Below are 23,390 nucleotides of genomic sequence, written 5' to 3'. Positions count from 1 at the left end.
TTATATATTAAACCAGTTGCACCAAACTGAACGACGAGTACATGGAGTTAAAGCAAATCAACCAGTGTATCAGATTAGATACCATCTTTAATGAGGAGAATTGAGTAAATTATCCCAGGCCTGTAATAGATGCAATCAAACCATTTTTAATTTAGTACAATTTTTTATTTTATAATGATTAATTTTGGCATGTTTTTGGTGAGTAAGTTGTGAGATTTAAAGTGGAGAGACCAATGAAAATCATGGAACATTCTTCACGTAATATTGAGCATTCTGCTCTCGCCGAGTTTTAACCTTACAAATGAGGTGCAAACGTGTACGATCAATTTAACATATCTTACTTTAACTTTTCTTCTTAATTAAAATGTTATTCGATGGCTAAAATTAATGGAAGGAAATATATAAAAAATATAAAGAGGATTCCATTATTGGATTGATGTGGTCAAGTACATGGGTAGGAAGAGTAAGATGCTTAAATCGGTTTGTAGACATAATGTTTTGGTTTTACCAACCTCATAATAGCTGGTCTGAAAATTAAACTCTTTCAAACAAGAATGGTCACAGTGAGGGTCTTTCCTGTTCATTCACAAGTTTCTTTTTCTTTTTTGAAGTAAAGTTTTAGTAATAAATTAGTTTGAGTGGGTGAAATTATAAATAGAAGACCAAAATTTCAAACATTTGTAAACTTTGTTCATTATTAAAGAAAGATTTCTGAATACGAATGGTAAAAAGCAACAAGAAAGGAAATTTGTCAGATACAGCGAGCATTCATTTGTTCAAACCACCATCAAGTCTGGTCAACGGTCAATCCTACGACAACAATTGACCGGCACCTGGCGTTTCGTATTGTTGTGGCTTTGTATTTACCTGCAGCAGTGGGTGGACGAGGACATTCCTCTGGCATTAAATTTGAGTGAGACGAACACCAACAATCTCGAACTTTCTTTCGTATAGTTTTAGTTTACGCTATTGTTGGGTATGTGGGCATGCTAATTTAGTTCAATTTGTTGCTTCTCTGTATTCTCTATCTCAGTTCACTGCATGCTTTTTGTTGTTGTGGCGGAGTTGATTAATAGATATTTGTCACTTTTTTAGGAGTAAATGGATGAACAATTGAGGTTGCTAAAAGTCATTGTTGTGCAAGGGAAAAGATTAGTGATCCGGGATTTCAAGAGCAGTGACCCTTATGTTGTTGTCAAGCTGGGGAATCAGGTAACTTGGATATACATTTCAATTTTACCTTATGTCTACTTTTCATATCAAAAGCCTTACACGTTAGAACACTGTAAATGATTCATTATCATGAATCAGACAGCAAAGACCAGGGTCATCCATTGTTCCTTGAATCCTGTTTGGAATGAAGAGCTGAGTTTCACTCTGACCGAACCTTTTGGACTTCTGAATTTGGTGAGTTTCCTCATTCACTTTGAGATTTGAAAATCCAAAAAAAAATGTGAGATTTAAAATTCAGTTCTCTTCAGTTGATTGAAAGGAAGAAAAATCTTGAGATGACCTAAAAAGAGAAGTAAAAGAGTATAGAATTAAGGGTTTATTGATTTGCAGCTTGTAATGTGGTGGGCAGTGGTAAGAGACCTGGATAGTTTGCACTGGATCTATTGTTCAAACTTCTTGTGTGAGGTTACTGATTATGTCTTAGTTACTGATGTTGTGTGAGTGCTGGTTTTTGCACAGGAAGTGTTTGACAAAGATTTTCTGAAGGCTGATGACAAGATGGGGAATAGTTATCTGAATCTTCAACCATTGATGTCTGCATCAAGACTAAGAGATATTTTAAAGGTGTCCTCTGCCTCTGGTGAGACAACATTGAGGAAGGTGACACCTGACACTGAAAATTGTCTTGCTCGTGAAAGCAGTATCAGTTGTGTTAATGGTGAAGTGGTACAAAATGTTTGGTTAAGGCTTCGTGGGGTTGAGTCTGGGGAGCTACAATTGACCATCAAGTTGATCACTTCCTCAAATTAATGTATATTGCAACTTTTTTTACTCTTTTGATCAACTCTTCATATTCAAATTAAATTGCTTGCATTCCATTGCAGCATAGTTTAGTTTTGAAGCTGCATATTCAAATGAAATTGTTTGCATTCCCTTGTATTGGATCACAGATTAGTGGATGAAAAGCTAGTTACTTCACCCTTCTTATATTAGCCATGAACAACACCTCTTTCACATTTCTGATTTTGGTGATTTGTACTTAATGGAACAGAAATGTAAATTTAACAAGTTTATAAGTCAAATAATTTACGTACAGAAGTAAAATCTTGGAAAAATTCTATTGTTATTATGAGATATGATGGTTGGACCAATGTGAATGTGTTTATCTTTTACAAATTTATATATTATACATTTGTTTCTTTGACCTAGAAAAAAATTCTTTCACACTGTGATTTAACAACCTTTATAAGAGAAAAGTAGTCTGAACAAAAATTAATTATTGTATTTCTAAAAAAAATAAAAATAATGAAGAACAATGTGAAATGATGTAAAAAATAATAATTCTAGAATGAAAACAACATTATCCTTTGACTTATTAAAATTATAAATATTTCTTTTCAACAAAAAAACTATTTATAACACAAGTTTAACTGTGATTTTCTTTTTTCATTTCAATTGTGGAAATTTATCCCATACATAAATATGTTTACAAAATTAAATTAATTTAGAAATTATGAAATTATTTGAAAGTGATTATTCAGTTGATCAAAGTTTACTTTAGTTAGTAGAAATCTTATACAAAACTCATTTAAAGTTTCATAATAATGTAACATAAGTTTTGACCACGTGTGACTTAACATTGAATTCAAATCCATTTTTAAAATTAATATTATAAATAAATTGTCAATTTTAGTGTTGATATATCCAACTTAATGAATGTAGGTCTAAACATTATTTGGGAGCAGAGTGGGTTAAGGGTCTATTCGTGAATACTATGGTTGCGGGTCAAATAGGAAATACTCTTTTGTCCATCTTTTATTTGATAGCATTAAGATATTTTTTGTTGTAATTTTTATTTAAATGATAAAATTATTTTTGTAAATTTTATTCATATTTTTTATAATTTAAAAGATTAATTGTTATAATAAAATATTATTTATTCTAAATTTGTAAATGTAATATAAATTTAAATGTTAAAAATTTACATCAACTAAAAATAAAATAAATTTACAACAATATAATAAAATATTATTTTATTAATATTAATATTAAGTCTTAAAATTAAAATTTTTATCACGTTATATGATCATATTTTAATAGATTTTTTTTCAATAGTTATATATATTGAAGTTAAAATTATAATTAACATTTTTGCATGTTTTAAGACTTGACTTTTCAGATTAACTTTATTTAATAAATTTGTTCATATTTTGATTCTTTTCGGTCCAATTTCAACTTTTTATTTATCATATTTTGACTTTTTTCAAACCCAAATAAATAAGACCAATAAAATAAGTAGACAAATTAATCCATGGTTTTTAGTGAATAACGGACTATCCGATTGAGCCTAATTTATTTGAACAAATGCAACACTCACGGGTTTTTAATTTTATATTTCACAATTCATTTCACTTATCTATTTAATTAGTTATGCTATTTTATCATAAAATAAAAACTATAAGTGTTACCTTATGAAAATTACTTTTAAATGTTAACAGATAACTAACTTATGAAAAAATAGCCATGTTAATAATATCTACGAATATTAAAATTAGATTTTAATACTAAAATTTAACGACTTCTAATTGTTTCATTTAAAATGTTTTCTTTTAAAACATTAATTCAACATATGATGAAAATTAAAATTTAAGGTAAAATTTATTGAATCTCTGAACTCAGTCAAGCTTTTTATTCAACCTCTCTCAATCTTCACACACTTTCTAGAAACACGATTATTCATTTTTTTTTTATTTTAACTAAAAAAATACAAATAAGATAATAATATTTTGATAAAGTAATTTTTTAAGTAAAAAGAATACTATTTTATTACTTTGTTTTGATTAAAAGATAAAAATTTATTTATTTAATTCTACTTATAAAACTTTATTAAGTTTGTAAGAAAAATTTGTCAACAAATAATTTTTCATACAAATGTTTTTATTTAAGTTTATCTTTTGAGATAACGTGTTTGTTGCTATTAAAACGTATTAAAAATATAAAGTGATACAATGGTTAATGTAGATGTAATTTTTATTGTTTTTATTATCTATATAGATGATTAATTTATATTGTTTTTATTAAAAATATGTTACATAATAATGACGATTTTATTATTTGTGACGAGGATCACCTTTTGATCATTGTAAGTGATAATGTGAAGGTATTGAATAACATGATAATCTTATTATAGTAAAGATATAATGGGTCCTGAATTATCACTGATTTAATTGTTAAATATATTTTTAATAAAATATTACCAATTATTTTACATTAAATGTAATTTATTATTTACCATAATCTTACATTCCACATAACATGTAAGAAAAAGTAACCAAAATGACATACATAGTAAAATAATAATCACATAACCTAATAATTAATGAAAAAATTAAACAATAATTATTTAATTAAAAGGTGTGAGAATATAGGCACTAAAAAATTAAAACTAAATCAATAAGAATTTATTTAAAAATATCAAATTTATGAGTATTTGAAATTTAATTATATCTTTTATTTCTTTTATTGATGATAAAATGCATGCAATAAAATTATTTTTTCTTTAATAATATATTATATTTATTTTACAAATTCATAAAGATAACCATACAAAAATAGTAGAACTTTAAGATAATATTGATTTATTGAAACATATAATTAAGTAAGCATATTCATATTAAGTTAATATCATTTAAATAATCCAAGCGCACCATACCCTAATCCTAATCCTAAAATGTAGATAGATAGAGATAGGTGGCGAGGATGAGGATGCATGGGAAGTGGGCCCTCTGTTAGGACCTAAATTTTCCAGCAAAACCAGAACTTGTTTTTTCGTTTCTTGTTTCTTAGTTGGAAAATGATTGATGCGCATTCTGTTCATCAACACTTCATATAGAAATTTTTGGATTTATGAGATATAGGATGTGATAAGAGGAGATCAGAAAGAAAAGAAAAGAAAGTGTTTAATAGGTATAAATGAAATAGTGGTAAATGTGTATGATTATGGCTGTTAATTTACTTACTTCACAATACTCTGTTGTCACTGTTATGTGAGTTGCGTATTCCATTGTGATCCGTACTTTCACCTCTTTCTCTTTGTATTTTGTTATATAAAACTAACTGCGTCATCATTTTTCTTATCATATAATTAATTTTTTTTTTTTTGTTCAGATCAAAAGGCTATCTTTCCTGTTTCTTCCACAATTTCGACGCTGCCCATGTCTTCTGTAAAATCCCGAGGTTTTTTTAGCTGCAACTTTGAAGCTTGTTTTCAATCATCATTTATCAATTCACGGCTTCTCTTAAAATCACAACTTGCGTGCTTCTTTTTATGTCCTCGGCATACTGATTTTATGTATTCATCATGTAGTGTGACGATGGACAACCTTTGATGGAAACAGAATTGATAAGAATGCATTTAACTTTGGTCATCTGTGTGAATTTGTTGGTACAGATGTTTGTATTGTTGGCGTTGCTCGGACGCCAATGGGCGGTTTGCTTGGCTCCCTATCGTCTCTTTCTGCTACAGAGTTAGGCTCAATTGTTATTAAGAGTAAATCACCATGCCATTTTCCTTTACTTTACCCCTTTTTCAATTCTTGGTCACTACCCTTGCCACTTTCAATTAATAGGAGGAGAAGTCAGCAAATATATATGCAAGTTCTTGCTCCTACTCCTGTGTTATGTTTTAAGTTGATATACGAATATGCAGATGCTCTCAAGAGAGCAAATGTTGATCCATCGCTTGTGCAAGAGGTGTTCTTTGGGAATGTTCTTAGTGCAAATTTAGGGCAGGCTCCTGCAAGACAGGCTGCATTAGGTGCAGGAATACCTACATCTGTAGTCTGCACCACTATTAACAAGGTGTGCGCATCGGGGATGAAAGGTATGGTTTCTTGTTGGTTCATTTGGAAGGGTATTCCACCTTAAATATAGGATTTTTTTTTTTTCATGTGGATTACGGTGAAATCATGGTCTCGTCTTTTTCATTGCAGCTACCATGCTTGCAGCACTGACCATACAACAGGGTCTCAACGATATTGTTGTGTCTGGTGGTATGGAAAGCATGTCAAATTCACCTAAGTACCTTGCAGCAGCCAGGTTTCCTTTCTTTAATCAAATGTTGATAAAGTTGAGGTTATTATCATATAAAAGATGATAATTTTGAAATCTGATGAAATCAGCTCGTATGATGGAAGAATAGTTTTACTTTAGCTTCCTTGAAATCAATATTCTTGTGTTGTGGTGCTTCATTAAATAGTCTATGCCACCTAACTTTAGTTTCTTAAGTGCTTAAACATTGGATGAAGTCGGACCACCATTACAGTTTTTTGGATAGTTATTGACGCTGTGTCTCCATATTCTGCATATGTTTGTCTAAACAGGAAAGGATCTCGGTATGGACACGATACTGTCATTGATGGTATGGTCAAAGATGGCCTTTGGGATGTCTATAATGACTTTGGCATGGGAGCCTGTGCCGAACTATGTGCAGATCAACATGTCATAACAAGAGATGAGCAGGTAATGTTTCTAGTTAAACAACCTATCAAAATTTTGTAATGCATTTCATTCTTGTTGATGGCTTCAATGTCCTTTAAATTCTTCAATTACCGTACTTAATCGTGACATCTGTTCCATGAAGGTGGGAGGGGCCCATGTTCCTTCGCACCTCTGTCCTCCTTTTGATTGTTCTAGGAAAACAAGAATCCTGTAGTTCTGATCTTTTCTAATTTTGATTTGAAAATTGTACCTTCTTTTCCCATAACATTATTGCTCCTCATTGAACATTTTTGTGGAGCTGAAGCCTGAAAATGTTTTATTTTCCAGGACTCTTATGCTATTCAAAGCTTTGAGAGAGGAATATCTGCACAGAAGGCTGGTCATTTTGCCTGGGAGATAGTTCCGGTGTCATAAGAATTCCTGCCTATATCTAAATCAGTTGATAACTTATGTAGTGATGTTGGTTTGATTTTTCAATTAATTATTTTTGTACATTCAGGTTGAGGTTTCCAGTGGAAGAGGCAAGCCTTCCACGCTTGTTGATACAGATGAAGGTTTGGGAAAGGTAAATAGACTAATTTACGAATATGTTAAGTAATCGAAATGGATCATGTGGTCAGTGGTGCATATTGGGAGATTTTTGGGTTTAAGTTGTTATTCTGTGTGAGTGGGACTGGGTATGCGTATGCCAATAGTAAATGGACCTGAATTACTAATTACAATTTTTATAAGGTTCTCCTATCACATTTTTTGGCTACTGCTGTGCTCGAATAGAGATACAGAAATTGGTTAGGAGATAGATTGAATCTGTATACACAAGCTTTTGTATTTCTTTTGTTCTCTAGTTGAAGACAGGGAGTGTTTGTTTATTGGTCTTAGTGTCAACCACTGATTTAGCATTCCATTACTGCCATAGTTCTTGTCATGTTGAATACAAAACGTTAATACATACAAATAACTTTTGTCATTTTGAAAGTTTGTAACCGAAATCTTACATGAAATTTTCATTCTTCATTTGTATTATAGAGGAAATTCCTACATTTTCTCAATATTTGTGTTTGTTTTGTCAGTTTGATGCTGCAAAATTAAGGAAGCTTCGACCGAGCTTTAAACAGGTTGGGGGTTCTGTGACTGCTGGCAATGCTTCTATCATAAGGTTCCTCCCTTCCCATGTGCTCCTTGATACCTGAATTCTAAGAGGGTTGTTCATGCCCCTTCTTTCATTGCAAGAAGATTGCTACAAAATTGATATCTGTGTCATACTAAAAAATGAACAATGATATTTTGATTATTAAATTTGGATAACTTTCTCTTATAACATGAGGTGTCATCTTCTAAGTGGTTTTTGAATATCGAGAATGAGAGAAAGAAAGAATGAAAAACCACTTAAAAAATGACACCTAAGATTGTAAGAAAAAGTTGTTAAAATTTAGTAGTCAAAAAATCATTTTTTCCTAAAAAATTGGTACCGTAATCATAAGGTTCTAAAACTGCATAGTCTGTTGATAATAGATTGGTTTGTTGATTTTTCCAGTGATGGTGCTGCTGCATTAGTGCTAGTGAGTGGAGAGAAGGCACGTGAGCTTGGATTGCACGTAATTGCAAAGATAAAAGGATATGGGGATGCAGCTAAGGTGCTGTAACAAGTTAGTGTTAACCTGCTTTGGTCTTGATTAATCTGAGCATATTTAGGGTTAAAGAATGAGTGTTTTTGCAGGAACCCGAACTATTTACAACTGCTCCTGCCCTCGCAATACCAAAAGCCATATCAAATGCTGGTCTTGAGGCTTCTCAAATAGATTATTATGAAATAAATGAAGCTTTTTCTGTAAGGAATATGGCACATATTTTACTCATTGAAATGAACATGCCAATGATACCTTAACTTCTGATATGCAGGTGGTGGCTCTTGTAAATCAGAAGCTTCTTGGTCTTAATCCTGTGAGTGTTCAAGTGCCTCAGTTCCTTGGCTCTTTTTATTTAATAAAATCATTTTGTGACCATCTTGCTGCTTCTTCATTTTTATTCCTCCATCCTGTCATAGAACAATGGCTTAATAATAGATAATTCATGTACTTCCTATCAAATGCAGGAAAAAGTTAATGCACATGGTGGAGCTGTATCATTGGGTCATCCCTTGGGTTGCAGTGGAGCTCGAATCTTAGTCACATTATTAGGGGTAAATTGTGACCTTGGTTACTTATAATTTTCTTTCACCCTTGTCACCTGTTATCAAACAAAGATAAGAGTAGAAGAACTAAGAACTTAAACTTAATTTTATATCACTCATTTGTATTTCAGGTATTGAGGCAGAAGAGAGGGAAGTATGGTGTTGCCGCCATCTGCAATGGGGGAGGAGGAGCATCTGCTCTTGTCCTTGAGCTCATGTAAGCATTTTCAATTTGGTTAGCCATAGTTCAGTTCTCTGATACTTTACAGTGTAGTTATCAGATTCTTTTCTGGGGATGTCTACCTTATCTCATTGAAGCTTAAAATGTTCTAACCAAATATTTTTTTGAGGTTTCTCCAATTTTGCAGGCCAGTTGCTGTGGGACGTTCTTTATTATGACAACGATCTCCTTGCATCTTATTACTTTGCAACACCAATACAACTATTTTCTCTTGAAAATTACAAAATATGTAATAAGTTTGGTCAATGGAAGAAACGGTTTCAGTGTAACTGTTTGCAGTTATCATGTTAATTTTAATAAAAAAATAATTTTAAGGTGGTGTTCAGTTAATGCATCCTCATGATTATGACTACAGATATCTTTCCGATCTATAACTATATATATATATATATATATATATATATATATATATATGTAATTATATATATATATATATATATATATATATATATAAAAGTAAGTATACAAAAAGAGTATTTTCTATTTTCTATTCATAATTATTTATTTATTTTTAATTTATTTTTTAAAATCTAATTATTATTTTTTAAAATTAACAGTTATCTTTATATATTTACTACAAAACTATTCTATCATGTTTTTATTCATTTATTAATATATTTTTATTTCACTTTATTTTTAATAAATATAAATTTATTTTATATATTAATTTAATGATATTATAATATCGATATTTATTAATATAACAGAATATATATATATATATATATATATATATATATATATATATATATATATTTAAGTACACAATAATTTAAATAAAAACAATACAACTCTCAGCTTTATTGATATGATGGCTTCGTCATTTAAATGTTTGTAAAATCTTCATTAATAGTTTTAAGGGCTTTTATAGAGTTACGTAAGTTTTCAGTTTTTTTGTTTTTTAAATGTAAATTTCAAAATAAAATATGTTTGGCCAACATTCTGTTGATTTTTTTTTAATTTCATTTTATTTATTTTTATCTTTAAAGAAAGATAGTTTTAGTTTTAATTATAGAAATAAATTATTCAATATTTTTATCTTTTTTGTAACATACAATAATTGTTAGCATTTTTATTACCATTTACTATATCTTTACGGTTTGAAAATTAGTTTAAAAGTTTATTGGTGAAATCATGAATTAATTAATATTAATAAAATAATACCAATAATTAAAGTATGGATAAAATAAAATTATATTAAAAGTTATAATTTTCTAAATCAAAGTAGAAGTAGGGATGACAAACTGTATTAATCTTTGTTAACAATTCTTGTATTGATCGAATACAGTTTTTTATGTGTTTCCCTTTTAAATTCCTAAATATCTTTAGTTTATTAGATAAAAAAAACTTGTATTAACTTTTATTTGATCCTGTAAATTATTTTTAGAGTGTAATTGATCATTTTTATTTTTTGATGTAATTATTTGACCTTGTGTACAATTGTTATTTGAGACACTATATAATTATAAATTTTTGACATTGAAAAAAAATTGAATTGAATTATATGTTTCTCTTGTTGTGGTTTTATTTTTTATAAAGTTATTTAATTAACATTTATAAGAGTAAATGAATAAATACTTTTACCAAATGAAATAAGATGAGATGAAAATAAGATAAACTACTAACAAAACTTTGACGTCTTCAACCACGACCAAACCTTCCTTTAACAGAAGGATCTATTTGAGCAAAATTTCCAAAAATATTAAAATGATTTAAAGAAATTATACGAAATAATTTTCACAAATCAATTTATACAAGTTAATTTGATTTTAATTTTTTCTTAAAGAGAAAAACTGGTGCAAAAATACTATATAAGTGGTTGATAACATTTACTACTGTTGAAGAAAATCCTAGAATGTGAGATACATACAGAGGCAGCAATAACTAACTAACGAACATCTAAGAAAACATGATCGAATAATGTTACAGAGGAAAAAGTCCTTTTTGTATGTTTGGTTGGTAATTCGAATGGTGTATGCTGTGAGCCCCACCAGAAACTTCTCTGTCTCTACCTAAAATAGCGAAACTGATTCTAAATCCAGCAGATTTAACCGACCATTATCCCGGATGTTGTTTTCAAAGGGCCACACTTTTTGAAATGGAAAAAGTTGGACTCAGGGAACCTTTGGTTTCATTAGGGTTCTTCTGAGTTCCAACACCTTTCCTTTCAAACATTATTGTTATATGACTTCTACCTGATCCACTCATAAACACACAGGGGCTCCTCTTGCTTCATCTTTCTTTCTGTCACGTAACAAAAATTCCTCCCCGTTTTTGTATCAGAAAAAAGATATAATTTTTATTCGGTTTAGCATACAAATTCGATCTCATTGCAATCTGTGTTGCAGAAACGATCTAAAGAAAATGACTGGCGTCAAGAAGGTGAATTCTCCAAGGGGAGAGGTTGGAGAAATCGACACACGGGCACCATTCCAATCTGTGAAAGCTGCTGTTAGTTTATTCGGTGAGGTAGCCATTCCAAGGGACAGATTTTCTATCAAGAGAAGATCATCGGAGGTATGCATCCAATCCAACGTTAATTTTTTATATCTTCGATCGTAGGAAAATAAGATGTCAATGGAATTGCATTGCATTGCATGAGACATGTTTGCATGTTTGTCGGAGAAAATGGTTTTCATGTTTTTTGTTGAAAATTTGCAGAATGTGTTTGAAAAGGAGACGCAGCTTATCTTGGCCCAGAAGGAACTAGACAAGGTGAAGAAACATGTGGATAATGCTGAAGCCGTGAAAGCCAAAGCACTTTCTGATCTTGAGAGCGCCAAGGAGATACTTCAGATTTTGACAACCAGGCTTGCCTACGTAAGAGAATCCAAGCAATCTGCAATGGAAGCTGCTGAAGCCGTGAAAAGCCAGACCAAGCGATTTGAGAAGACGCTATCTCTAAAAGCCGTGGGATATGAAGCCTGGAAAAGAGAACTAGATCATGCAAGAAAGGAGTACATCACCACTATAAATGAATTGGATTCTTCCAAGCAAGAACTCACAAAGATAAAGCAGGATTTTGATGCGGTTATGGGGGCAAAGCTGGCAGCGTTGCAAGCAGCAGGAGAGGCTCAACGTTCGGCAAAATTAAACTCAGAAAGAATCAGTGAACTCTCGAATGAAATTGCGACCATGAAAGCGTCGATTGAACAATTGAAATTGGCGGCTGAACAATCCCATGAAGAAAGGGAAGCCCAACTTATGAGTTACTACACAAATGCGAAGGAAGAAGTACAAAAGAATTTGGAGTCCTTGAAGAAAGAATATGATCCAGAACTTGTGGAAAATCTAGATGCCAAACTTGCTGAAACGAGTGCTGAGATTGAGGCTCTTCAAGAACATATTAAGAAGCTGCATGCTGCTAAGATGGACTCTGTGAGGCTTCTGACTTCAGAGCTCAAAGAAGCCACAAAGACACTCCAGGACATTGCCGAAGAAAAGAACTCCCTTAACAAACTGGTGTTTTTCCTCAGAATGGAATTGAAGCAAGTGAGGAGTGAACAAGATGGAGTGAAGGAGAAGGAACATGCAGCGGGAGTTCTCGCTGCAAACCTCACTGATGAACTGCAAGGGAGAATGGGAGAGGCAAAACCTGCACCAAGCACTGTAGAGGAGTTAGAAGCTGATATCTTCTATGTACAGAGTAAGAAAATTCAGAAGCTACAATCGGAGACGGAAGGTGCAAGAAGAGAAGCTGAAGAGATGAGGAGAAAAGCTCAAGAGCTGAAGGTAGAAGCTGAAAAGTCCCGGGCAGTGGCTGAAGAAGCAGAGCAAAGACTTGAGCTAGTTCTGGTGGAGGCTAGAGAGGCAAAAGCTGCACAACAAAGAGCCGTTAAGGAGATCAAGATTTTATCTGAAGTTAGTAAAGTTCCGAGCTCAAAATTCAGTGGTAAGATCAAGATTCCAAATGAAGAGTTTGAGGCAATGAGAACAAAGGCCAAGGAGTGTGAGGCTTTGGTTGAAAAGAAAGAGGAAAATGCGATGGAAGAGCTTCACCAAATCTATGCAAGAAAGAATGAAGTGGACAGAAAGGTGGAAACTAATGTAAAAGCCATTGAAGACACAAAGGCTGCTACAGAGGCGGCCCTGTGGAGTGCAGAGTTGGCAGAATCATCTAAGGTGGCAATTGAGACTGAACTGAAGAGATCGCGTCAACAACAACAACAACAACAAAAAGTTGTATCCGATGATGCTTCTCAGAAATTGGAGCATTCTTTAACACCAGTCTCTTTGACCACAGAATAGAAGTCAAAATCTTGGACAAGTAGATGGGAAAGGAAGTAACTTCGTTATTGTGTTGCCTTTCTAGTTATATCTCGGAAGATGGGCCATCACTTATGTATTATCAACTATTCAGTACGCCGGAAACTGCGTAGATGTCTCCATCTTCCGAAGAGAAATTGGATGTGCAAATGCAATTTCTTACTGTTTTATTTTTCTGGTCCTTAGGGCCCTTAATAAACAGCTTTGTGGCTCCTATACATTCCAAGGAAAAACTAAGAAGCTTTTCTTTATGCATAATAATGCAAAGCTGGACAACGTTTTGAAGTGCGGGACATAAATCATACGGTGTTTCACTTATGCCGCTCAATAATGCTTTGATTATGAATTAGTATTGTATATTTGAGCTGGGAAAGAAAAATAAAATAAAAAATATGAAGGCCATAAATTTAAAAGAAACATGAGGATAAAATATTACATCTGATATTGATCTCTTGTACTATGACACGATGTAAAGCTGGGATTAGCATTTAATCAACTACCACTTAATTTCTCTAAACATACGTAAACAATGCTAAGTAGGCCGATTCCTGATAGAAGTAATTCTGATGTGGAGTACTTCTACATTTGTTGTACAGGCAAAAGATCTCTGATTTAGAGGTCTCAACAGTAATCTAAAAGAAAGTATTGACGTATTAGACACCATTGCCGTTCTCAAACATGTGTAACTCTGACTCTATATTCTTGGCAATCTCTACTTCATCATCAGGAGGTTCTGGAAAATCCACATGAAACGAGCCGTGTTTGATGGGTTCAACAGCTTCACGGAGTCTGGCTTGCTGCTTGATGTGGTTGTAGAGCTCTTGATGGAAGGGATGATCCAAAGAATAGCAATTTTCACTTCCAGTTTCTGAATGTCTGGATGATCCGGAGCCTTCTCTTCTGCAAAAATGAGGTAGCGACGAGTAATCCATGACCTGCACACCAAATTTAATTAGTTTTAAATTCATTAATACAAAGTAAAAAGAGTAAGCCTTCAAATTTCAAAATCACGAACATAATAAAAGTGGTTACTCATAAAGAAAATGATTTTTATTAAATCCATCAATTGAAGTATAACAGATATTATGCAAATAATGCTTGTAAATTTAAATCAAAGCGTAGATCGTGTTAAAAAATCTTACTATAAAATATTATTTCTTAGAGAGATTGATTTATATAAAGACAGACAAATTGAGACTAATACAGAATTCTTCCCTAATTTTCTGCTATGACTTCCAATTCTGCATGTGCAATGAATTTATTTCTATATTTTTTAATTGCTGTTGGTGTTTCAAGAGATTGGAAGGAAGTTTGAAATATGTAAGGAGGGTAGGGGTTTTCTGCAATGAAAAGTGCATGCATGTGGTAGAAAGAAATGCCAGAATTTCAAAAATAAGTTTATGGCACAGCAAAAATATGCCTACATGGCATATCTGCGCTGTTCTGCTAATGTTCTTTGTAGATGGGTCTCTTGTCTGATAAACAACCACCTGGGTTTTTTTCCTAATGCATTTTTTCTGTCCGTAATTGTGTATTACATTTGATTAGTGTTACCTTTAAAAAGAAAAGCCATTGTCTACTTTTGCAACTCTCCCTCTTATTAAATTAGTTGTTCTAGAATATATGCTAGCTACCACGATTGCTATAATGATAATTGGCCTTTTTTTTTCTTCATCATGGCATAATTTAAGTTGATGGGCATATGCACTCCAGCAATCTTGTTCAAAGAAATGAGGACTGAACCAAACAAAAGAACTTACATTCAACAGCTCATCTCGACCACAACCAGGTAAAACCTGTACTTTTCTTCTTGTCCTCTCTTGTAAAAGTGGTTTCACAACCTGCTAATGCTGAGTGTTTAAACATCATGCTGAGGTCTCAATACGAACTCAACAGAAACTGCTATATTAAATAAATATGTCATACAATATCTTTATTTTATGGCAGAAAATCTCACCTTCCAACAAGCTGAAAATATGTATGGAGCATTTGTAATGTAATAAGTATTTGTCTTCTCAGGGTAATTCAGGTCATCAATGGAGGATATAATAGTTAACAACTGCATCAGTAGGAGCAAGTTAATGATATAGAATATATATGAAGCAGATGGGAAAGAACTGAACATCTTCCGCTTTTAAGTTTGGTTTCATGAATTAATCATAGGAATGACAATGCTTCTGGATCAAATAGCACAATGAATTAAAAAGTACCTTAATCTGATTCAAGGCTGATAACTTCAGACCGGTCATGTCCAAAACCTTTATACAAGTGGTAATAGTCCGCTTATGCTTCTTTGATGCAGAAGGCTACAGATATATAGGTGTCAAAATAAATGAACAAAAACGTTCAATCGATGAAGAAGACTCTAAAGGCTAATACTCACCAATATTATACGGTCACGATATTCATTAATTTGAATGTGAGACTGCACGTAATAATGGACCTGCAATCATAAAAACAAACAAAAATGTAAGAAGGATGTCAGAGTACATAGCTTTAAGAAAAAGAGACAGATGGTGATCCAAAGAGACAACATTCCTTTTTCCTTTTTTTCCAATAATTAAACTTACAGATGCTTTGTCAAATGTGCTAAGCCCAGCACCGATTGCAAAGACAGGCAGACCCTGGAAGGATGACAGAACAAGAAGAATAGACTTAAAAATATAAAAAGATAAAAAGGAAAAAAAGCATCTAAGCGCTATCATTCTAAGCAATATAATTAAAAATGCAGTTGCATTTCCTGATAAACAAATTCTTATCATGCACAACTACAATGAAATGGAATGAGGAGAATACTATGTCTGAGAATGAGCACCTCTTTGGAGTAACCAGACAAACCTATGAGCTGTGAATCACGCACTGCTCTATATAAATCAGCAGGAACAATTGGTTTCTGAAAAACAGATCACCAAACAGACATATTTGATAAGATACAATATGTTGCCATTATTTTTAAAATAACAAATCTCAAAAGGTGCAACTCTCTTAGATTATAGACAAGAACCAAACATAAAAAAATGTATTGACAAAGAAATCTTGCAAAGGATGGGTATAATAAAAACTCACAGATAATATATGGTCAATCTCATTTTGCACTCTCCAATTTAAACAGTCAACCAACTGAAACATAATACAGACGTCAGTTACATTACGTTGCAACAGTGAAATATTCGCGAGCAAAATCCAACAAAAAAGGCCACTTTACCATTTTATAGGCCTTAGAAGGATCCCAGTCCCTTGCTTTAAGAAACCGCATTAAAGTTTCGGTGACATATCCTTGATGAACATTCTGCCAATTGAAGCCGAAGGAGAAAAAAGATATCAGTTTTAGGGAAACAGAATGCGACATAAATTAAGTATTTAGAGTTTAGGGAAGAACATTTATTAACTTTTGTAGTTAACTACTCTTAACTGATTACCAAAAACTCCATAGTTTTCATCAAGCCTCATATAAACGGTCGAACAATTATCTTTAGTGATTAAATTTAGTAGCATTCCCAGAAACAGAAAGAACTTATCACCACGATTGTGCTGAGATGCTAGTTTACAAAATAGGTGAAAGCGTGAAACTCAAGAAAGATTATACAGTTCAAGCAATTTGATAAAAAGAAATAAAATCAGATCTCCATGGGAGACACTACGTGTAAAAATCCCGAAACATTAGAAGTGCGGAGTCCATAAAATGAGTCAAAGGTTCAGAAACAGAAGTCAGGAGAAAGTTGAAGGTTATTTCAACGGCCACAGTACCAAAAAAGGCCATTGAAACGTGAGAGGAACACATTGGAGGTTCCCGACAAGGCATCCCAAGCCATAACCCTACCTACCCTCACATACACGAACCAAATAATAGAAGAATAGAAGGGAATTGACGCAGATCAAAGCGGTGAAATGCAGGAGAGAGATTGAAACGTGTTTGAGACGAGATGTAATGAGATCAACGAAAATGCTAACCTGAAACGTTCCTCGCAAAGGCTCCTCAACTACCATTGTTGGAAATTCAAAACAAGAAACAAAAAAAAAGTGAGAAAAAACAGTAAAAAGAGAAAAGATTAAGAGTACAGAGAGAGAAAGAAAGAGAGAGAGACCTTGTTCAATGAATGCCTGGAACTGCTTAATGGCATCCTGGGAACCAACCCCCATTTCTTGGTGTTGTTGTTCTGCAACTCTGAACTTCACTTTTCTTTCTTTCTTTCTAGTTTTACTACAATACAACAGAATACACACACACCTTCAAGCAAAAGGAAGATGAAGAAAGAGAAGGTTCAACCATATAAATATTCAACAAAGAAGACGAAGAACTAAGAGTATTCAACAAAGACGGGCCTATCATCAAGAAGTTCTTCCCAACTACAAAAAATTCCACTCCCTCCTTCTAAATTTTCTTTCTCTTATTTATTATTTATATTAAATTAAATTCCATCGGTTTTTATTTTTTATTAGCATATCAGATAGCAAAACAATATTATTTGGTAAAAGAAAAGGAGTGCTTTATTATAAATTAAAATGAAAAAGGTAAAAATGGAAGCTTCACAGTTCAGGATTTGATGAGAATTTGAAAGAGGAGATACCAAACTTACACTTTTCAAACAGTAAAACTATTTATTATTTTTTTATGCCATTTGTCTGTTTTTGGTAAAACGTTTTTATATTAGTTAGTTAGTTATAATAATAACTCTTCTGTGATTATTGACGAGTCAATGCAACGCGATCTGTTTCCAACCGTCAGATTTTAATCTCAGTATTTCAATATTATGATTAACATTTAACTTTTTGATCCAACATGAAACTGATTATTATTTAACCTTTTAAATCTTAACCTCCTTTATTTAATAATAGCAACAGATTAGGTTGGGTAAGATAACTACCTGCTTTATTTGAAATAATTCATCTCATTTATTTATTAACCATCTATCTACACAAGATTCTTTTATATTTAAGAACAACATGATATTCACAAGTATTTTTATACTTTATTTTTTAAAATTTAAACAGTATTTAAAAACAAATCTTTAAAATATATATATATTTGATTGTTAGTTATGAACTTATTGTCATTTACTTTTTTTCTGATGTTGAAGTCTTTTAAAGTATTATTTTTATATTGAATTTAAAGATTTAAGACGTCATTTTCAGGAGATAAAAAATAGCAGAAAAATTGGATGGTTGGTGGACATGGCTCCAACAATGGGTAGTAAAGAAGAAGCGATTGCATGACGAGGCCCCAACAACTGCTTCAGTGCACGATTGTGAAGTTAACAACACACACAAGGTGCGAAAAAGAAAACAAAAGAAAAAGGGTTATAGAAAGCATGCCCCTAAAAAAGAAAAAAAGTTATTAGATAGCTCTACACCATAACACTGCCTTTATTTTTACGGAAAACTCTCTTTTTTGGTCGCCAAAGATAATGCTTTCTTTATAAATCATCTTTCATGTAAAGATAAATAAAAATCAAACACATTGGTTTTTCTCTATCTCTTTCTTACAGGTGGAAAAGATTTATCAAAGAACACAATATCAATAAAAATTTTAATTTAATCATATAAAGTATTGATATCATTCTTGATCTAAAATTTAAAAATAATAAATTTATGAATCTTTACTTTAAATAATATTATTTTTCTCATTTATATTCTATGTGAAATTTCATTTTATGTGAAACTTCAGAATCTCAAACTAAAGAACACGCACAATATTCTAATCTTTAGGAAAATGATTTTTTAATTATTAAATTTTAACAATTTTCTTTCATAATTTTATGTATCATTTTTTAAATAAATTTTTATTTTTTAATTTCTCATTTTCAATATTTCAAAATCAATTAAAAAATATCATTACAAATTATAAAAATTTAGTACTCAAGATACGATCTTTCTATATCGTTATCATCGCCGGGTCTTTTTCAAGTTGTGGCTACCTATGGCTCTACCACACGATAACGTGGTCAGCTTTTGTACTATTTTAATGATGTTCAAAGAAATGCTTGCCATTTATTACCAATTACAAATTTAATAATATAGCTCCACGTTTTATAGAATTACTTGATATTATTAATATGTTGAATGAGGTCGTGTTATATACGATGTGTTGAAACAGCAGTGCCATGACGACTGAGTCAGAGAAAAAGGAAGTCAAATAACAGAGGATTTGGACACATGTAAATTATATTCGGTGTAAATTAATATAGGTAATTTTTAACCGAACAACATTTTATTTTCATGTTGTTTTTTTATTTTCTTGTTATTTTAATTTTGTTGGTGTAAGGTACAATACAAGGAGTACGACCATAGACTTTTTTAGTGTGGAATTAGTTGAGAGTGTTATTATTTTGTAATGGAAAGGAATGATAGAAGGAAATAGGTGTGGATGAGAATTTAGAATGAACGATGGAGGAATTTGAATGCATTACGTTTTGACTTTTCATAGCTTTTTCCAATTAGTTATGCACAACTTGATTCATCATTCAACAAACTGATGCAAGAAAAACTATACAGCAAAACCCATGTCATGTAACATGCCTCTATAGAAAATTACACATGAGAAGATGCAAAATATTTTATTTTATACCAACTATTACTTTCATTTATAGTTTTATATAGAATATACTTTTTAGGTTAAAATATTCCTTTAATCCACGTTTTTTTCAAAAATCTCAAATAGGTTCTAAGATTTTTTTAATTTCAATTAGGTCCATATTTTAACAATTAGGTTCATTCTGTTAATATGGTATTAACAGTGTTAAGGATGTGTCATGTTCATTTTTTTGAATTTTTTTTAAACTTTTTTAATTTAAAAAAAAAATTAAATTTCTTAACTTTTTTTTGAAAATCATTCATGCCACATGTCACGTCAATATTGTGCTACGTGTCAAGTCAGTAAGGTGACACGTGTCAAGTCATTGTCTAAATCTCAAATTGGTCCATATATTTGTTATTTTAATTACATTTCAGTCCATTTAAAAAAATTAAATATATTTATTTTAACATTTTACAAATTTTTAAAAAAATTGTATATTTAAATTTATAAAATTGTTATTTTTAAATCAACTCTAACATTTGTATATAAATTATTTAAAACAATTTTGTAACAAGTTAAAATAAATATTTTAAAATTTTAAAACAAAATATAAGTAAAGTTTAATGTAAAATATAAATTTAAATAAACTTAATATTATTAAAATGTTTAATAAAAATGTCATTATAAAATTTATATAAAAGTTAAATTTGGTATCAATTTGGAGATGATGAAATTAAAAATTTTAAAAAAAATGGACTGAAAAATAATCAAACTAACAAATATATGGACCAAATTAAGATTCAGACCATGACTTGACACCTGTCACCTTATTGACTTGGCATGTGGCACAATATTGATGTGACATATAGCATGAATAATTTTCTATAAAAAATTAAGAAAATTAAAAAAAAAAGGAACTGACACATGGTACAACATTAACACATTTAACACCATATTAACGGAATGAACATAATTGTTACACATTTAAAAAAATATGAACCTAATTGAGACTAAAAAATATCTTATGACCTATTTAAAATTTTTGAACCAAAATATGAATCAACGAAGATTTTAACTTACTTTTTGTTCAGCAACCTCAATTGCAACTGCACATTAATTTGATTAAAATTTTTCTTTTTTAGTGTACAATTAACACTATAGTAATTAAATTATATTCATATTTAGTATGTTTTAAATAGATGTTACTTATGAACTTGATCAGTTAAAACTAAAAATTAATTAATGATCGCACAACAACTTTGAAAATTTATGTAAATAGATCACTGCAAGAGTTTCATCGTTGTCCAAAGTGAAATATTTAAGGTACAGTAACTAATGACATTAGAATAAAAGATAAAAGCAATGTGAAATGCTGAAGGGATATTGGCGCAGTGTTTAGGAGATATATAATTTTCTAATATTTTTTAATTTATATAATTACTTTCATCTTTGATTTTTTTATCTATATTTTCGATGGTCAATCCATTCCTAAACCGTATATTACATTTTATTGTCTTATATATTAAAATTTTAGTAATTTAATATTCTTCTACCGTCTTCTTATTTGTTTAGTTTAATTATTTAAATACGATCTATGTTGTAAAGAAAAAGAATGCATAAATTTAAGTGTAAAGGCAATGTTTTAGGGTTTTCAATAAAAGCGGAAAAAAATAAATAACATAAACGATAAAACCAACAAATCATAATCTATAACAATAAAAGAATTTCTTTGTGTCCACATTATTTTAATAATTATTTTAAAAATTATATATTTATTGTTGATCTTAACTTTCTTGAAAATTAAAAAATATAAATATACAATTACTGTCACGTCTTTGTGTTCGTAGTATTATAAATGCAAACTGAAGATAGAACGATGGATGGGTCGTCAACCCATTGGTAATTTATTTATCTTTAAGTAATTATGATATATGATGTATTAGTTATTATTAATATTTTATTGAAACAAAATGAATGAAGATAGTTTATTTTATCTATGAGGAGATTTATGATGAGATGTTTGAGAATTAAAATTAGCTTGAAAATTTATAGGTGTGATATATATTATTGGTTTTCTGCACTCATTTATAACAGCAAAAAAGAGGTTATAAAAGTAGTAGTTGATCCACCAACCCCACTGTATATATGTTAGACTATTAACTCATCCATTTTTTGCAAGCTAATCTTTTTTTTTAGTTGTGAAACGAAGATAATTATGCATTCTCATGTTTTAATTATATATATGTATTTATATTTTTAAAATAAAAAAAATAGAAAAGTTTAAATAAGAAATTAAAATACGTACAGTAAGACCAATTTTTATTTTAAATAAATGAACTCAACTTTAATAATTAAGGTCCCATAGTCCACTGGCGGAGCCACATAAGAGCGTGCAGGGCCACGGTCTCCCAACTTTTTAAATTTTTTGTTCAAGTTTTATGTATTTAAAAAAATTTAAATTATATATTTTTAATTTTTTTTAAATTATGTGTATATTTTAAATTAGATAGTAATATACTAAAAATTAATAAAAAATAAATTAGGTATTTTTTTTATAAAGTAAATCATTTAATTTTAATAAATAGTACAATATAAAATTAAATATAATAAAGAAAAAAATTGTTAAGATCATTTTTTATTTTTTTTTCACATTATTTTTTATGTTTTTTTATATGTTGTATTCCTTTCTTACTTTTACCTTATTTCTTTTGTTATTGAAAAGAAAAATTAAACAGAAACTCATTATTTTTGTCCTCATCTTTTTCATATCTTCTCTTATTCTTAAAGGAAAAAAAATTTCTCTTGTCTCACTCGTGCAATATTTGTTTAATATTTAGCCCTATTTTTTTTTGTCTCATTACCCTTTTGTATATTCATTTTTTATGAAAAGAGAATAGCAAATAATGTATTATGTGATTTTTTATAGAGGATTTTTAAGTGTAACTTGATTATCATAATTACTTTTAGTAATTATATCTCTCAATTTTTGATTAAATTATAATAAATTATTTTTTTAGTCTTAAATTTGTTTTATGGACAGGTATATTGATAAAAAGAATTAAAGAATAAATTTATTTTTTTAAAATTGATAAAAAAGAAGTGAAGATGAGAACAAAATCTTGTGATGACTTTTGAATCGATATATGCATATTAGTAAAATGGAAAATCAATATTTTGCAGATAATATGGTTATTTACATTGAAAAAAAAAAGCTAAAAAATGTAGTTATGATTCAATTATTTGATAAGTTCAAGAATATGAAAAAACAAATGATGACAATATTATTTAGATATATGTATTTTCTGTTATAATTATAGCTATATTAAATTATGTATTAATTTTTCCTGAATTAGTGACAAAAATCTTAAATATATAAGTTGAGTATATTATTTTGGCTCCCCCAGAAATTTTGGCCAAGATCCGCCACTGCTATAGTTAGTCCACCTTAGTACTCCAGAATCCTTCCTAGTCACTCACTCTCATTCAGTCTCATTTTTTCAAAAACAGTTTTCCCTCTCACTTATAGT

The 23,390-nt window shown here is 30.4% G+C and overlaps 4 protein-coding genes across 10 annotated transcripts; 3 read left to right on the top strand and 1 right to left on the bottom strand.

The window, feature by feature from the left end:
• Positions 1-148: 148 nt before the first annotated feature.
• On the top strand, positions 149-2,151 carry LOC114178678 (protein C2-DOMAIN ABA-RELATED 11-like). Of its 4 annotated transcripts, none has more exons than XM_028064725.2 (4): positions 149-913; positions 1,096-1,212; positions 1,312-1,407; positions 1,693-2,151. In XM_028064725.2, the coding sequence occupies exons 2-4, from the start codon at positions 1,102-1,104 to the stop codon at positions 1,981-1,983; spliced, it is 498 nt and encodes a 165-aa protein (XP_027920526.1). In that variant the 5' UTR covers positions 149-913; positions 1,096-1,101; the 3' UTR covers positions 1,984-2,151. The 4 variants fall into 4 exon arrangements, with proteins under 4 accessions (XP_027920526.1, XP_027920525.1, XP_085527133.1 ...); XM_028064724.2 differs by having other exon boundaries at positions 149-976; XM_085671007.1 differs by lacking the exon at positions 1,312-1,407 and having other exon boundaries at positions 149-976.
• A 2,765-nt stretch (positions 2,152-4,916) lies between these two features.
• LOC114175812 (acetyl-CoA acetyltransferase 2-like) lies at positions 4,917-9,408 on the top strand. 3 transcript variants are annotated; one of them, XM_028060622.2, is made up of 15 exons: positions 4,917-5,139; positions 5,341-5,409; positions 5,624-5,722; positions 5,882-6,055; positions 6,165-6,270; positions 6,555-6,693; positions 7,000-7,077; positions 7,172-7,237; positions 7,743-7,828; positions 8,207-8,306; positions 8,390-8,500; positions 8,572-8,613; positions 8,765-8,851; positions 8,974-9,059; positions 9,211-9,408. In XM_028060622.2, the coding sequence occupies exons 2-15, from the start codon at positions 5,388-5,390 to the stop codon at positions 9,239-9,241; spliced, it is 1,227 nt and encodes a 408-aa protein (XP_027916423.1). In that variant the 5' UTR covers positions 4,917-5,139; positions 5,341-5,387; the 3' UTR covers positions 9,242-9,408. The 3 variants fall into 3 exon arrangements, with proteins under 3 accessions (XP_027916423.1, XP_027916426.1, XP_027916425.1); XM_028060625.2 differs by having other exon boundaries at positions 5,065-5,139; positions 5,540-5,722; XM_028060624.2 differs by lacking the exon at positions 4,917-5,139 and adding an exon at positions 5,175-5,219.
• A 1,737-nt stretch (positions 9,409-11,145) lies between these two features.
• Positions 11,146-13,565, top strand: LOC114175811 (WEB family protein At1g12150-like). Of its 2 annotated transcripts, XM_028060620.2 has the most exons (3): positions 11,146-11,334; positions 11,432-11,600; positions 11,745-13,565. In XM_028060620.2, exons 2-3 carry the CDS (start codon positions 11,448-11,450, stop codon positions 13,329-13,331), a joined length of 1,740 nt encoding a protein of 579 aa, XP_027916421.1. In that variant the 5' UTR covers positions 11,146-11,334; positions 11,432-11,447; the 3' UTR covers positions 13,332-13,565. The 2 variants fall into 2 exon arrangements, with proteins under 2 accessions (XP_027916421.1, XP_027916422.1); XM_028060621.2 differs by lacking the exon at positions 11,146-11,334 and having other exon boundaries at positions 11,341-11,600.
• A 163-nt stretch (positions 13,566-13,728) lies between these two features.
• LOC114175814 (phosphatidylinositol/phosphatidylcholine transfer protein SFH2-like) lies at positions 13,729-17,706 on the bottom strand. The gene is made up of 11 exons (XM_028060626.2): positions 17,435-17,706; positions 17,301-17,329; positions 16,555-16,638; positions 16,416-16,469; positions 16,165-16,242; positions 15,920-15,973; positions 15,733-15,792; positions 15,560-15,655; positions 15,307-15,408; positions 15,110-15,190; positions 13,729-14,284 (listed from the first exon to the last, which is right to left on the bottom strand). The coding sequence occupies exons 1-11, from the start codon at positions 17,487-17,489 to the stop codon at positions 14,003-14,005; spliced, it is 975 nt and encodes a 324-aa protein (XP_027916427.1). The 5' UTR covers positions 17,490-17,706; the 3' UTR covers positions 13,729-14,002.
• Positions 17,707-23,390: the final 5,684 nt, after the last annotated feature.

Source organism: Vigna unguiculata, chromosome 3, assembly GCF_037176805.1.
Source record: "Vigna unguiculata cultivar grain cowpea cultivar isolate G323 ecotype 2 chromosome 3, ASM3717680v1, whole genome shotgun sequence".
Classification (NCBI taxonomy): domain Eukaryota; kingdom Viridiplantae; phylum Streptophyta; class Magnoliopsida; order Fabales; family Fabaceae; genus Vigna; species Vigna unguiculata.
The sequence above is the reverse complement of the archived record's forward strand: the minus strand, read 5'-3'. Positions and strand labels throughout refer to the sequence as shown.

Bases quoted from the DNA above. Each gene is read 5' to 3' on its own strand.
- LOC114175814 (XM_028060626.2), bottom strand. From the start codon at position 17,489: ATGGGGGTTGGTTCCCAGGATGCCATTAAGCAGTTCCAGGCATTCATT. The intron at 16,639-17,300 runs GTTAGCATTTTC...TTCAATTGGCAG, and splicing joins CTTTGCGAGGAACGTTTCAG to AATGTTCATCAAGGATATGT. The intron at 14,285-15,109 runs GTAAGTTCTTTT...TTTGGTGTGCAG, and splicing joins GTCGAGATGAGCTGTTGAAT to GTCATGGATTACTCGTCGCT.
- LOC114178678 (XM_028064725.2), top strand. From the start codon at position 1,102: ATGGATGAACAATTGAGGTTGCTAAAAGTCATTGTTGTGCAAGGGAAA. The intron at 1,213-1,311 runs GTAACTTGGATA...ATCATGAATCAG, and splicing joins TTGTCAAGCTGGGGAATCAG to ACAGCAAAGACCAGGGTCAT. The intron at 1,408-1,692 runs GTGAGTTTCCTC...GTTTTTGCACAG, and splicing joins CTTTTGGACTTCTGAATTTG to GAAGTGTTTGACAAAGATTT.
- LOC114175812 (XM_028060622.2), top strand. From the start codon at position 5,388: ATGTCTTCTGTAAAATCCCGAG. The intron at 7,829-8,206 runs GTTCCTCCCTTC...TGATTTTTCCAG, and splicing joins GGCAATGCTTCTATCATAAG to TGATGGTGCTGCTGCATTAG. The intron at 8,614-8,764 runs GTGAGTGTTCAA...TATCAAATGCAG, and splicing joins AGCTTCTTGGTCTTAATCCT to GAAAAAGTTAATGCACATGG.
- LOC114175811 (XM_028060620.2), top strand. From the start codon at position 11,448: ATGACTGGCGTCAAGAAGGTGAATTCTCCAAGGGGAGAGGTTGGAGAA. The intron at 11,601-11,744 runs GTATGCATCCAA...GAAAATTTGCAG, and splicing joins TCAAGAGAAGATCATCGGAG to AATGTGTTTGAAAAGGAGAC.